Below are 13,886 nucleotides of genomic sequence, written 5' to 3' on the forward strand. Positions count from 1 at the left end.
TAAAGCCATTTAAAAAGAAGTCAAAAGTATAAATAACAAATAAACAGCAACATACCTGCCTCATTAGTAAAAAAAAAAATAAATAAAATAAATCACTAAATTTTGCAGCGAAAAAGTACTCAAATATACGCAAATATGCGCCATTCCAATACGCAGCAAGTCCTTTTGATTGAATGCGGCTGATCAACTGACAAGCACGTGTGTATGTATATGTATGTACCCATGCATGCCCATACAAATGTAAATCTATCTTAACTAAGTCACTTGAAGTTTGCACCGTAGCAAGATAATTAAGTTTTCTGCATATTGACGTCATTGAAATGGGGGAAAAATAAAACATTTCTAATACATTTTATCTAATCGCAGCGTAATAAACTTGAACGTAAATAGAAGCACGCATTACTTGGAATGAGCAGAGTTCTGCTTTTTTTGTAATTTGTAAAATGTAATTTTATGGCCACTCAGAATGCATGAGCCTCTTATTATTATTTTACATAGTATAGTTCGAGTACTTTGTCGCTTGACAGCTGCTATGTGTGAAGGGAAGCAGCGCCAGATGTTTTTAAGTGCCAGACGCTAATTTTATTTTTTACTTTTGTTTGAATACTTCAGAAGAGGTTGCTTAATTTTACTAATTTGAATGAGCTTGGAAATTCATGTTAAAATAAATGTTTTTGTAACTCAGTAATTTAGAGTTGCACGCTGACGTGCAAATATGGATTTTCTAAGCAACTATTTAATCCGCTTGCTTTAACTGCACGACGATAAAGAATAAACTAATTGACATTTCGTGCCTGAGTAAATAATCGCATGCTATTTATTATATTTTGGCAACGCTGCATGCGTTCATCACACGAATGTCAAGGTATTAGAGAGTAGAAAATAAAATGGGTGAAAGGAAGAACATAATATTACATAATGTAACATAGCAGAGCACAACATAACATAAAGTAACATAATATAACATAAAAAAAATTAGCTGGAAATAAAATCAAATCAGATAAAATAAATTAAAATAAACTGTAACAAAAAATATAGTAACATAACATAAGAACTTAAACATAAATATAAAAAAAAAAAACATTGACTCAATCAGAAAATAAAAATAAAAAATTTATTAAATTAATCTAACATAAGAAACATAAGAAAAAATGGTATAACATAAAATAACAAAAAATTAGCTGAAAATAAAATAGAATAAAATAAAATTAAATAAAAGATACCGCATCATAATACATCGTAACACAATATAAGAACTTAAACATAAATTACAAAAAAAAAAGAAATAAAAATTGACTAAATTGGAAAATAAAAAAAATTATTAAATTAAACTAACATGAGAAATATAAGAAAAATAACATGACATAGCATAACACAACATGAAAAATAAAAATAACATTAAATTAAAATAAAATTGAAAATATTACATAACATGACAAACGTATGCTAAAACATTTTACATGGTATAACATAAAATATTTCAAATAAAATAAAATAACTCTAAATGAAATAAAATTAAAAAATAATAGTACATAATCCACCACAAAATAGCATAAAAACATAACATATGCAACATTAAAAATTAAAAATAAAACTATATAACATTAAATAAGAAAAAAAATATATATAACATAACATAGCATAGCAAACATAACCAAAAATGTAAATAAAATCAAGTGAATTAAAATAAAACATAAATGAAAATAAAATAAAATTAAGAATAAATTAAAATAGCATAAAAAATGTAACTAAGAAATAACATAGTATAACATAACATAACACAACATAAAAAATCAAAAATAAAGTAGAACAACGCTAAGTTAAATAAACTAAAATAAAATAAAATTGAATGAAAAATGTAAAATAACATAGCATAACATAACATAACGTAACATAAAAAATTAAAAATCAATAATAAAATTAGACAACGCTAAATTAACTAAAATAAAGTTAAGTGAACTAAAATTAAATAATAAATACAACATGACATAACGAACGCAACAAAAAAAATGTAAATAAAATCAATGAATTAAAATGAAACATACATGAAAATAAAATAGAATTAAGAATTGATTAAAATGACATAAGAAATGTAACAAAAAAAAACATAGCATAACATAATATAGCATAACAAAAAAAAAAAATCAAAAATCAAGTAGAACAACGCTAAGTTAATAAACTAAAATATAATAAAATTAAATAAACAAATTTTACATAACATACCTTAACATAACATAAAAAATCAAAAATAAAATAAAGCAACGCTAAATGAACTAAAATAAAGTTAAGTAAACTAAAATTAAATAATAAATATAACATAACATAGCACAGCATAGCATAGCATAACATAACATAAAAAATAAAGTAAAATAACACACATTACATAAAAAACTAAATATAAAATAAAATAACACTAAAATAAATAAACTAAAATAAGAGTAAGTTAAATAAAAAAATATAACATAGCATAACATAACATTAGATATGTAATTAAAAATAAAGTAAAACAACAATAAACTATATAAACTTAAATAAAATTCAATTAAATAAAAACTATAACCTAACATAAATTAACATATTATAAAAAAATTAAATTGAAAAATAAAATCAAGTAGATAATAAAAAAAGGAATAGCATCAAGAAAATAAAATAGCATAAAATAAAGCAAAATTAAGTCCAAGGCAAGACTACAAAAAAAATACAAAAAAACACTCCTTCTAATTTTTATCTCAAAATAACGCAAGTAAAAGCCACATGCCACCGCTGCTTCACATGATAAAAGCATAAGCATGTGTGCTTTCACGCGCATACATACGCGTACAGGCATATGCAAGTACTTTTGCTGCCATGCGTCAGCAAAATTATTATTTAAAAAATTAAATGGCATGAAGTTCGCATTTTTGATTTTTGATTTTTCAATTATCTTCTTCAGTAAGGAAAAATCACAAAACAAACGTATTTTCTGCTACATTTCATACGTCATATTTACGTAACAGTTGCTGCTTTTGTGCTAGGTATTTATGAAACATTTGTTGTTGCTATTTTTGTAAAGTTGTATTTTGCGAAAAATCAATAAATCACAGACAGAATTTAAGAAACACAAGCGAAAAAAGATTGACGAAGAAAATTTGCGCAGGGATGATTTTAGAGATGTGCGCTCGGCTGTGTGTGGGGCAGAGAGACAGGGGGAGAGAGGGAGGGGGAGAGAGAGAGAGAAAGAAGAGAGCATTCTCTTGTCCTTTGGCAACAAAGGCAGTATCGAAACTTGCATTGCAAATTGCATTTTACCAGAAAAGGTTTATTATTTAATTTTCATTTTATTATTTTACCTATGTACATACATATATTTTATATATGTATGCATTATACTGTATGTACACATACATATTCATTTGGATATGTAGATTTCTTATTCGAATTGAATTTTACCTACAATGTGCAACTGAGCAAAGATAAATAAACACATACATACAGGCATACAAGTTTACTTCAATTAAATTTTCAAATACATATCTATTAATATAATATATTTAATTTCATTATTTGCGTTTTCTGTATTTTGTTTTCGGCGCTTTACACGCTCAAATTGAATGTTTAATTTGCTGGTATTTATATAGCTGAAAACATATTTGCTATAAATAAATGAAAGATTCCCGACCTTATGTTTGCGGTTGATCTCTTTAAGAAGTATAAAATTTAATTTTATAATGCAAAAATGTGAAATTTTTTCTTGAGTAATTTTTTATATTATATTTCCCCCCCAACACAGGCAATTCATACTTGGAATTTACCTCATTAATGCTTTATGAAATTTTATAAGGCATAATTATTGAACTTTTGTAATTTTTAATTAAATTTTTCAATATTTTTCACGACACCGGATTGTTTTTTGTTTTGTTTTTCTTAAAAGCATCAAAATATACACTCGTTCTTCTAAAAAACAAATCAGGTGAATGAACTTCATATGCAAAATAGTTGGCAACGCTGCTGTATATTAAACCAGTTAACAGCACACTCGCACTTGTACTTCAATAAATTGCATATGAATGCAAATATTTTATAATAAATGTCATCATAATTTCAAATAAGCTAATTTTAAAATAATAATAAATGTCATCATTTATACGAAGTAGAAAGTTTGAGAGTTCAAGTCATTGATTCCAAAATTGTGTACAACGCACACTCCTGCTTCAACTTCGTCACTTGTCAGTTGCTACCGGAGTTAGTTGAACCAGACTTGTTTATTCATATGATTTCATGCATTTAAAAATTTAATAATAATAACGAAATTATGCAGACACATTTTTTTTTTTTTTGCCATCACACGCGCTTGTTCTATTTAATCTGTACTTTTTATACTGTCACTTTAATAGAATAATTGGCATTGCTCGTCTTAACTCGTAAATCATTTAATTCAAAAATGCTTTGTATGTGCATATGTGCATGTGTATGCAAGTATGTATGTGACAAATACATTACACAGCTAAAACCACTGTTAAGTGTTGTGTGTCAGCATATTCCACTTAACAACAACACAGTGCATGAAGTAACTCGTAGACTACGGCCATTTCACAGGTTGGTATTTTGTAAAAAGCAATATTGGAAATGAATTGGGTTTGCAATATATAGAGTGCGCTTGGGGAAGGTATTCATGAGAGCAATTCGTATGCAGGTTTGCCATAGCCTACTTAGAAGCGGCTGTGCGGGTAGTCAAGCACGAACCCGCTCGCTATATTGCTGCTAAGAACAATGTTTGCATTGATCCATAAATTTCTACGATGTTGCATTGTAAGCAGGAAGGAAGCAGAGCGCAGGCATAAAAGGGTGGTTATAGCGCAAGTTCGCAACATTTGTACAAGATGTAGGCAAGTGAAAAGCAAACATTTTCGCTTTTGCACTTTAACCCACTAAACCCATTTATAACTTTATGCATTACATGGACGAAAAATGTTAAAGTGGAGTTTTACAGAGAGAGAGAGACCTACGTATCTCATACTGATTCCGAAACATGCAGTTTAAATGCGGTTTATAGAGAGCATTCAAGGGCAACAATGTAATGTTATGCACAATAGCAGAGATCACCATAACAGATGCCTGTTTGAAGCTTCACTGTCGATCAACCTGAGTGAGCGCAATGAGAAGATGCTAAAAATGTACCTTGACCCAGTTGCCCCTAGCACGAATAAAATAAAATAAAATTAAATACAATTAAATAAGGTTAAAAAATTGAAGTTAAATTAATTAAATAATAGATAAAAAAATACAAATAAAATAAAAATAAAACAAAGTTAAAAGTAAAAAAAAAAGTTAAAAAGTTTATTTTTTCTTAAAGTTAAAAAAAAAAATTATATATATTATATTAAAAAAATAATACAAAGCTAAAAGTAAAAAAAAGTTAAAGTATATTTTTTCTTAAAGTTAAAAATTTTACATGATACACATTACATGCAATACAATTATGTATATTAAATAAAATGGAAAATAAATCGATATAAGCACAACATTTTTGTTTTTCGCTTGCTCTGTGCTCTTGGCTGTTGGCCAAATTTGTGTGTGTTTTTGTTTTGTTTCAAATGTATTTCTCTCAATTCTACAATACATATGTATTCCTTAACTTTTATTTGTTTTTACGAGCAATTTTTAACAAACTTCCAGTTACTTTGCAATCCTGTAAATCACTGTAAGCCAAAGTTGTACGGAAAAAAATAAACATAAGATAAAATAACAAAAAACAACACAACAATAACACTAAAATGTTTCATCATTGCTCATTATTTATTTCCCTCTGTCTGCCAGCAATAACTTTTCGAAGGTTAATGAGTTGTTTTGTAAGCGATAGCTAGACAACGATAGCCTTTGAAATTTTGAAAGCAATTTTTTATCTTAATGTAAACTCGGTTTTGACGAGAATTATATTCGCAAGTATTTACACAATAAAACTGCAGCAGTGTTTTTGTTGGTTTTTCACATTCGAGTTTCGACAATAATTTACTTTTGCGTTTGTAAAATGACAGTGTAAATTTTAAACTAATCAGCGACTGCCAACAGTGTAAAATGCGAGATCAATAATAATCGCAATAAGGAAACAAAAAAACAAAAAACACAAACGGAAGATAATAACGAGAACAATTAAAAACTCGTAAAAAAATTATAAATAACATTTTCAATGTCTAACAGCGTCCAAAAACTGCCAAAACCGAAATTCCTATTTCCAATATTTTTTCTTTATTAAACTAATTTAAAATATTTGAGTGTTTCATACTTTAAATATAAGTTTTGTACGAAAATTTTTTCTATTATGTAAAAGAAAAGTTGCTCAGAATGGATGCAAGTAGAAAAAAAGCTATTTGGACTTTTTTTCTCTCCTATATAACATTAAAGAGAGAGAAAGAGAGAGAGCGAAGCTAAAGAAAATTTAGAGAAAGCGAGAGTACGACTAGGAGAGGGATTGAGATAATTATTGTAAAATATGACATTTTACATGCAATATGCAATTTTAAGCCAAGAAATGGGCTAACTTTGACAGCTTGTCAAAAGCAACGAGTTATCTTTTGTTGATAATTGGCCAAAAATAGATACGCTCCTACTACAAGCATCGGTGGTATCAAATCTGATGGCACGAGCTAGAAAAAGCAAACCTATACTAATTCACTTTCAGTACATTTATGGCGCATGACAAGTGACCGATTTGATGGCTGTAGTAAGAGGTACAAAGTACAAAGTAGGTAGAAAAAATGGTATAAAAAACTATGGCAGTAAAAAGTTCACGCAGCCAATGCTTAAAAAATAGTGTGAAAGGAGGCGTCGTACGAATAAAAACTTGGCAAAAAATAATAAAAGACAATAGTAAAGAAAAATCCAAAAAAAATGTACAGCTATAACAAAAGAAGGTACAACTATAGCAAAACAAAAAAGGTACAACTATAACAAAAACAAAAAAAATATACAAGAAAATAACTATTGCGCCCACCACGGTTTGGCCTTTAATGCGTTCCAAAGGACGAGCCTCCAAATTGTTACGCATTTATTGACTTGACGCTCGCAGTGGGAGTAGAGCGCGTGACTTTAGCTTATCGTCATGTGCACTGTAGGTTTTCCCCATTTTACTCCGAGTTGATCAATAAATGGCAGTGAACTTTTAATGACAATAAATACACAAAAACAAAAAGGGTATATGCATGAGACACGTGATTAGGGGAGTAATGAGAAAAAGTCAATGAAATCATGGCACATGCATATATGCATACTACATACATATATATGCATATAATTCTTGCTCAAATCTCACTGTTAAGAGTTATTACTGTTAGCTATGTTAGCATAACATGCCCCACCAGCAAGTTCTCTTTGCAGTTGTTGCTGGCTTGAGATGGGGTTAAAACGAATCCGCGCTTTCTATGTCGATGTCCTGGCGTACAGTCAAAGCAAGTTAGATAGATAGGGTTGTACTTTCGTTTAAGCCAGAGAGTGATTTAACAGAGTTTGTACCTTGACTACTTACAGTAAACTGCGATTATGGGGAAGGCGCATTTTTTATTTCGGCCTTTCAATAATTCAATTAGAATGCTACTGAACTGTGAGCAAAAATGCGCTGTGATGCAGAGGAACTAACAATTAGCATCGTTTTACTGAAAATATGTTATGGTAGAATCGACTTTCTATCACTTTTGCAGAGCTTTACAACACTTTATTTCGCTATTCTAAAATTCTGGCTCAACGGATTCAACAATCAGTTCAATCGTTAAGACAAATAAGATAAATGTACGGCCTCACTCAACTGAAATTTTTTTGATGAATTATTTTATTTTATTAAATTTTTTTTTTTTTTTCAAAATAACACAGTATTGCGCACGAGCCAAAAAGCTAGCAATAAGTGCTCTAGAAGAAAAATCACACGTATGTAGTTTGACGACGGTTACGCAACACAAAAGCGCACAAGGTAGAAAAAGATAAAGGAAAAAACAAATAAAAGTACACCTTCGTACTGCTTGATCTTATCACTTTGCTTTATTGATAATCAACGTTAATAGACAGGAAACGTAGCTAGCGGTGCGGGAGTTGCACAGCGTAGGCGCGGCCGTAGAGGTAACTTGGTCAAGTGACAATATGTAAACAATAATTAAAAAAGTTGAAATAAAAATGGGCGGCATGGCAACATTTAAATGTAGCAAAAACAAGAAAAAAGACTATTTTTATTTTTGTATAATAATGGAATTTTTGGTGGGACAAAAAAGGCAAATGCATTATTAATTCAATACGTATTTAAAAATAGCTACACCAATTTTATTCCATCGATTATACTCATAGTCTAGAAACAAAAGATTTATTATAAACAACAAATCTTTCCATCATCATTAGGCTTTGCATAATATTTTTGCTTTCACACAGAGTTATGTAATGTTAAGAAAAATTCTTGCTTATTTTGCGTCGCTGCTCACGACTAACACAGCACGACAAACGACAGCGCCAACGACGACGACGAGAGCGCGCTAGACGTTCGTTCGATTCTTTGCTTTTGTTTGTTTTTTGGACTGTTTAATCACGAGTTTGCCAAAAAGCAAAAGTATCGGCTTTTCACTAATGCCTACAAAGCGCGCATTTGCTCTTCCGCTGACTAGATTTTCAGCAATAAATAATAATATATAATTTTCCCACGCCCTTTACACGTTTGTATTTGCCATTAATGCACTTGTAAAAACGAGTAATATGAAGTAGATAAAAGCGGAAGTGCCGCTAGCTCGCTGCCGGCCATAATTAAATGTAGTAAGCAGCGCTGCTAGTGAGAGAGCGCGCAAATGAGCGCCACCCGGAGTGCATATGTATGTACGAAGCAAAACTTCTTTTACCGCTCTCATTTACTTGTTTAACACAGGTGAAATATAATCAAATAATATAACAATTTGCACAGTTGTACAAATTTTAATGCAAATATGAGGCTTAGAAAGCCTACTATTGTAATTGTAAGCAATATAAAATCAGTGGACTGTGATGATTCGATTAGAGTTCTGCTGCCTTTACAGTAACAGTTACGTCGACTTCGGCAGCGATGGCTACTCGTACGTGGGAAAATATCGTTTAAGGCAGAAAACCAGAAAAAAACTATGTTGTTACTTTTGTTGCAAAAAAAGGAGGCAAGTATAAAAGAATTGAGAGCTGAATGACACAAAACTAGCACAACATGACACTTACTTTATCATGTATTTTTGCAACATTGTATCAGCATAGTATTCACAGCATTGAATAGAGCAAAAATTCGATCAGCAAGAGTTGGTGTTTTCTACACTCGTGCTGCCGACGCTGACGCCGGCGCCGGCGCCGAAGTAAGATGAATGAAACAAAATTAAATAGCATTAAATTAAAATAAATGCAAGATAAATTGCGCTATTTTAAAATAAAATTAAAAGAAGTAAAATACAAAGAAAAAGGTAAAATAATGAAAAAAATAAAGCAAATAAAATGAAAACCAAAATCATAGCGCTAGCTAAATAATTTTTGCACCGCACTCTGCCGTCCACTACCCTTACGTCATGCAGTAGCGCTCTTCGGCGCTACCACTCATCATTCAATATTTCCTCTGTAAAATAGTACTCTTCTAACTTTTATGAAAAGACGATTTGCTGGTTGCCTAGTGCTGCTTCTTCCTCAGTCTTTAAAATTTCGCTGCATTTTTGCAGCGTGTTATGCAAATTTTGCTGCTGACCGCATGCACTAATTTTCACTACATTTACAACTTCTCTAATTATTACTTCTAAAATATAATTTTTCTTTAGTTAGGCGCCGACTACAAAAACAAGAAATACATAATTCATACAGGCACATGCTTGTCCATGTGCTTTTATTTTACTTTTGATTGTACTTGAACGCTGCTGCGGCGTGGCCGACGTCGTGGCCTGATGCTTTTGCTACTTCTGTTTTTGCGTACTTATTTTCTTAAATAATTTTGCAATTTTTTCACAATTCCCTCCCGCTCATTCATTTTCCGTTCCTAATAATTTCTTATGCATGCTTTAATTACTCACCTGCGCTTCGGGCAGCTTACGCGTTGAAATACGATAGATCGACATTTTCCACGTTCAATTGAAATGTGTCAGCAGCGGCGTGTAAATCTTAACTCTTTCGTTTAAAGAAAAAAAAGAAAAAAATCAGAAAAAACCCAGTTAAAACGAACAAACAAATACTAGAAAAATACTAATTTTGCTTCAACTTTTACTAATCGGCCAAAATTAAACAAATATTAATTTTAGATTTACTATAAAAAATTACTATGTTGCACACCCGCTTATATTCACAAAATTTCCAATCTTTTTTTGTTATTTACTTTTCTTTAACACAATTCTTACAACTGTGTGTGCTCTCGGAACAGAATATTTGTATGTATGTAGGAAAGCGGATTTTACACTGCCACTCAACCGCACACAGCACAATCACAAGAATCGCACTTGAGTTTACCAAACAGACTGACTAAGTGGCTGACTGACTGACTGACTAAACTTACTGCCTAGTGTTGGAACTGTTGGACCGGAGCGACCACACGGTTCGACCAAACGACAACTGACTAGGTGAAAGAACAAACTGCGGGCTGTGGGCTTTGCTAAATTCACTGATACCGCTCGCTACGCTGGCTAATGTTATGCCAAAGATTAGTATGTGGGTGTGCGGTAGTGAGGGGGCTGTTTTAATGGTAACATGCGGTGTTGTTACCAGCTCGGCAATGTTGTAAACGAAGGCAGTCTGGTAACATTTTGCATTTGGAGAAATTTCGGATTTAGATTGTGGTCGGTAAAGCAGTGTGGGCAGTGTTGCTACTTTGAAGCGGGAGTACTAAATGCGAAAAACTTCAGTATTTTCTTAAGACAAGGCATACAAGTAGAGGGTGTTTTGTTGTGAATTGGGATTTCTCAAATTGTTTACATTAAATTAATAAAATGCTGAAATTAAGTTTAATTTCAAATAAATCTGTGTTTTGTGGTTTTGATAAAAAAAATTTATAATACTAACAATGGGAAACTTTCAAAGTAAGGTATAAGAAACAGCAGATGAAAATAAATGAATGAATTTAATAATAAATAAGTATATGAATAAACAAACAAGTAAGTAATCTAGATAACTAAATAAAATAAAATAAATCAATAAATAATTTAAATTAAATTATTTAAAGGTATCTACAGGGTCCGGCACTCGAAGGGTAACCAATTAAAAAGGCCATAAATTTAGTTTGGAAAATTACTTTTATTCAATTCAACGTAAAAAATGTGTGAAAATAATACAAAATTAAGAATCAATTTACTTTTGGTCGATATGACCACCTTTTGCCTTGAGACGGTCCAGAAACGATTTTCAAGCTGCCCGAATGTGATTTGCGGGTATTTTGGCCCACTCGTGGACAATGGCTTTTTTTAGACTGATAAATCTTTAATTCGGACTTTGCTCTCAAAAATGGCCCAAATGGAATAATCCAACGGATTCGCATCTGTTGAATTTCAGAGCCATTGTGTAGACGTTATGAAGTTCGAAACGTTGTTTTTGAAGTGAAACTTCTTAGGCGTCGATGGACGAGCGAGAATGGAGAGTAAAATTTCAAGGCCATTCAACGTTTTGGGGATTTTCGTTCCGCGAGAGAGAAAAAAGATATAAATAGAGGAAATGGAGAGAGAGCTATAGCTTATATATATCTTAGATATACTTTAGGCTATGTTTCCTGAGTTTTTCCTCGAGGTTGCTAATTTCTACTAAGAAACAACTCTGCCTACTTTTTGGCGCTTGCTTAGTGGTGCAAACTTGTAGGAAATCTATTTTTGGTGCCTACTATTTAGCGTTATATTTCCTTGGTGCCTACTGTTTGAGGCGTTTTTTCGTCCCAATTTTTTTAGCGTTTTTTGGTGCCTACTTTTTGGCGCTTATTTCCGTTTCCTGGCTAGTACTTGTGCTTACTATAAAGTGCTATCCATTCCGGCGTCGGATTTATTGGTATTGCCTTGCGGTAATTTGTGCCGTTGCTGCGGTCCTGGAATCACTGCGTTTGTGCGGGTGATAAACGCTCGGAGTAGTGTGCGTTTTTTGTAAATTTTGTCTATTTGTATTCTCTGCAAATGTTGTGAATTTATTTAGTTATATATTCTTTCTCCCTCTCTCTCTCTCTCTCTCTCTCATTCTCCCTCGGGTGTCTCCCTCTTTCTTTGTCTGCCTTGAAAGTTTTACTTCTGTTATTTGTACTACGCTACAGGCACTTTTTAGCCATTCTTGGTTCACTCGAGCTTTGTGAGACGATGCCGAGTCCTGTTGAAACGTCCATGGTCTGCCACCGAAATGTTTGTCAGCCCATGGCTTCAAAGCAACCTCCAGAATACTTTCTCGATAATATTTCGCATTTACCTTGACGCCAGGCTCGATGAAAACGATTGGAGAGCGCCCATCTGCGATTACAGTGGCCCAAGCCATTACCTGTACCGGGTACTGCATCCTGGTGGCCAATCGATGAGTCAAATTCTCGTATGAACGGTCGGTCAAATAAACTCTATTGTTGTTGGAGTTTAAAAATTACTCAATTTAAACTTTTCAATGTTCGGTAATTGACCGCTCTATCACGTTTGACTTGCTTGTAACTTAATAAACCAACAAATTGGGTATTGAATTATTCAATAAAAAATTAAGAAATAATCAATAAATAAATAAATACTTAAAAAATAAAGTAAAAAACTAATAACGAAATAAAACAAATAAATTGTTTCATAAAGAAATAAATCAACAAATAAATGTATTAATAAATTAGTTAACAATTAAATAAGTAACTTAATTGATTAATAAAATAAAGAAATTGAATAGTTAATAAATAAAATAAAAATAATTAACAAATAATGTAATAAAGAATATAAATAAAGTACTTTATTATATGTTATAAGTATTAATAGATAAATTTGTTAAGAAAAAATATGTAAATAAATAAATTAAGGGGTTACATTCGTCCAGAATTAAAAAACAATCCATTTCTTCCCGATATTTCGAAAGTATAGTATCTTAAGAATACACTGTGAAATTTTCATGCTGAAATTCCTAATATTATAAATTTTACAGCCCATTAACTAGGTAGAGACCGGTCCGCGCGCTCCTGTACTTCAAACTTTAAACTCGGTTTTTCATGAAACTACTTTTTCCGGCATGGTCTGCATGATAACTCTTCTTCTTCTTCTTAGCTTCACAATCCGTGGTGGACCATAGCTTCATCAACAATTTTTCTCCACTTTATTCTATCCATGGCTACATCTCTCCAGTTGTGTACGTTCATTTGCTTAAGATCTGATTCGACTTCATCTAACCATCGCTTTCGTGGGCGTCCTCTTTTTCTTCCTCCAATGGGCAGTACGTGCCCAATCCATCTAATTCGTTGGGCTTTGATAAAACGTATTACATTTTGTCTTTGAACGATTTCTTCGATTTCATTGTTGTACCGAACTCGGTAGCTGCCATCTATTGTTGCAACCGGACCATATGTTTTCCTTATGATACGTCTTTCGAAGCACATCTGCTGATGAATATCATTTGTTTTGATGAATATCCTTTCTCCGCCATATGTAAGGACGAGTCGTATCAGTGCTTTGTACATTCTTATTTTCTGTGCTCTGGACAAATCTTTTGATTTAAATAGTTTTACGTTAACATAATAAGCGTTATTTGCAGCTTGGATTCTGTCGTTAATAGCTACCGCCGAATCTTTATCTGCTGATAGTTTAAAACCCAAGTATTTAAATTTAGTGATATTTTCGAAAACAAAGTTGTTTACACTCAGGTCATCGCGTGTCGTGTTGTTGACTGACCGCATCATGTATTTGGTTTTCTCGGTATTTACATGTAGTCCGAGAGCTTTTGCATTTTTATCAATAAATTTAAAG

At 31.8% G+C, this 13,886-nt stretch overlaps 1 protein-coding gene across 4 annotated transcripts in view; it reads right to left on the reverse strand.

The window, feature by feature from the left end:
* LOC129237176 (probable citrate synthase, mitochondrial) overlaps positions 1–10,631 on the reverse strand; it is a 33,765-nt gene extending 23,134 nt beyond the window's left edge. Inside the window, exons 1-2 of one of the 4 annotated variants that reach the window (XM_054871682.1) lie at positions 10,496–10,631; positions 10,020–10,113 (exon numbers count right to left, since the gene is read on the reverse strand). In XM_054871682.1, coding sequence (XP_054727657.1) covers positions 10,020–10,064 — 45 coding nt within the window. In that variant the 5' untranslated portion in view covers positions 10,065–10,113; positions 10,496–10,631. Of the gene's footprint in view, positions 1–10,019; positions 10,114–10,275; positions 10,475–10,495 lie in introns of those variants that run through there. The other 3 variants (XM_054871684.1, XM_054871683.1, XM_054871685.1) reach the window with 3 other exon arrangements.
* Positions 10,632–13,886: the final 3,255 nt, after the last annotated feature.

Source organism: Anastrepha obliqua, chromosome 2 (genome assembly GCF_027943255.1).
Source record: "Anastrepha obliqua isolate idAnaObli1 chromosome 2, idAnaObli1_1.0, whole genome shotgun sequence".
NCBI classification, from domain to species: domain Eukaryota; kingdom Metazoa; phylum Arthropoda; class Insecta; order Diptera; family Tephritidae; genus Anastrepha; species Anastrepha obliqua.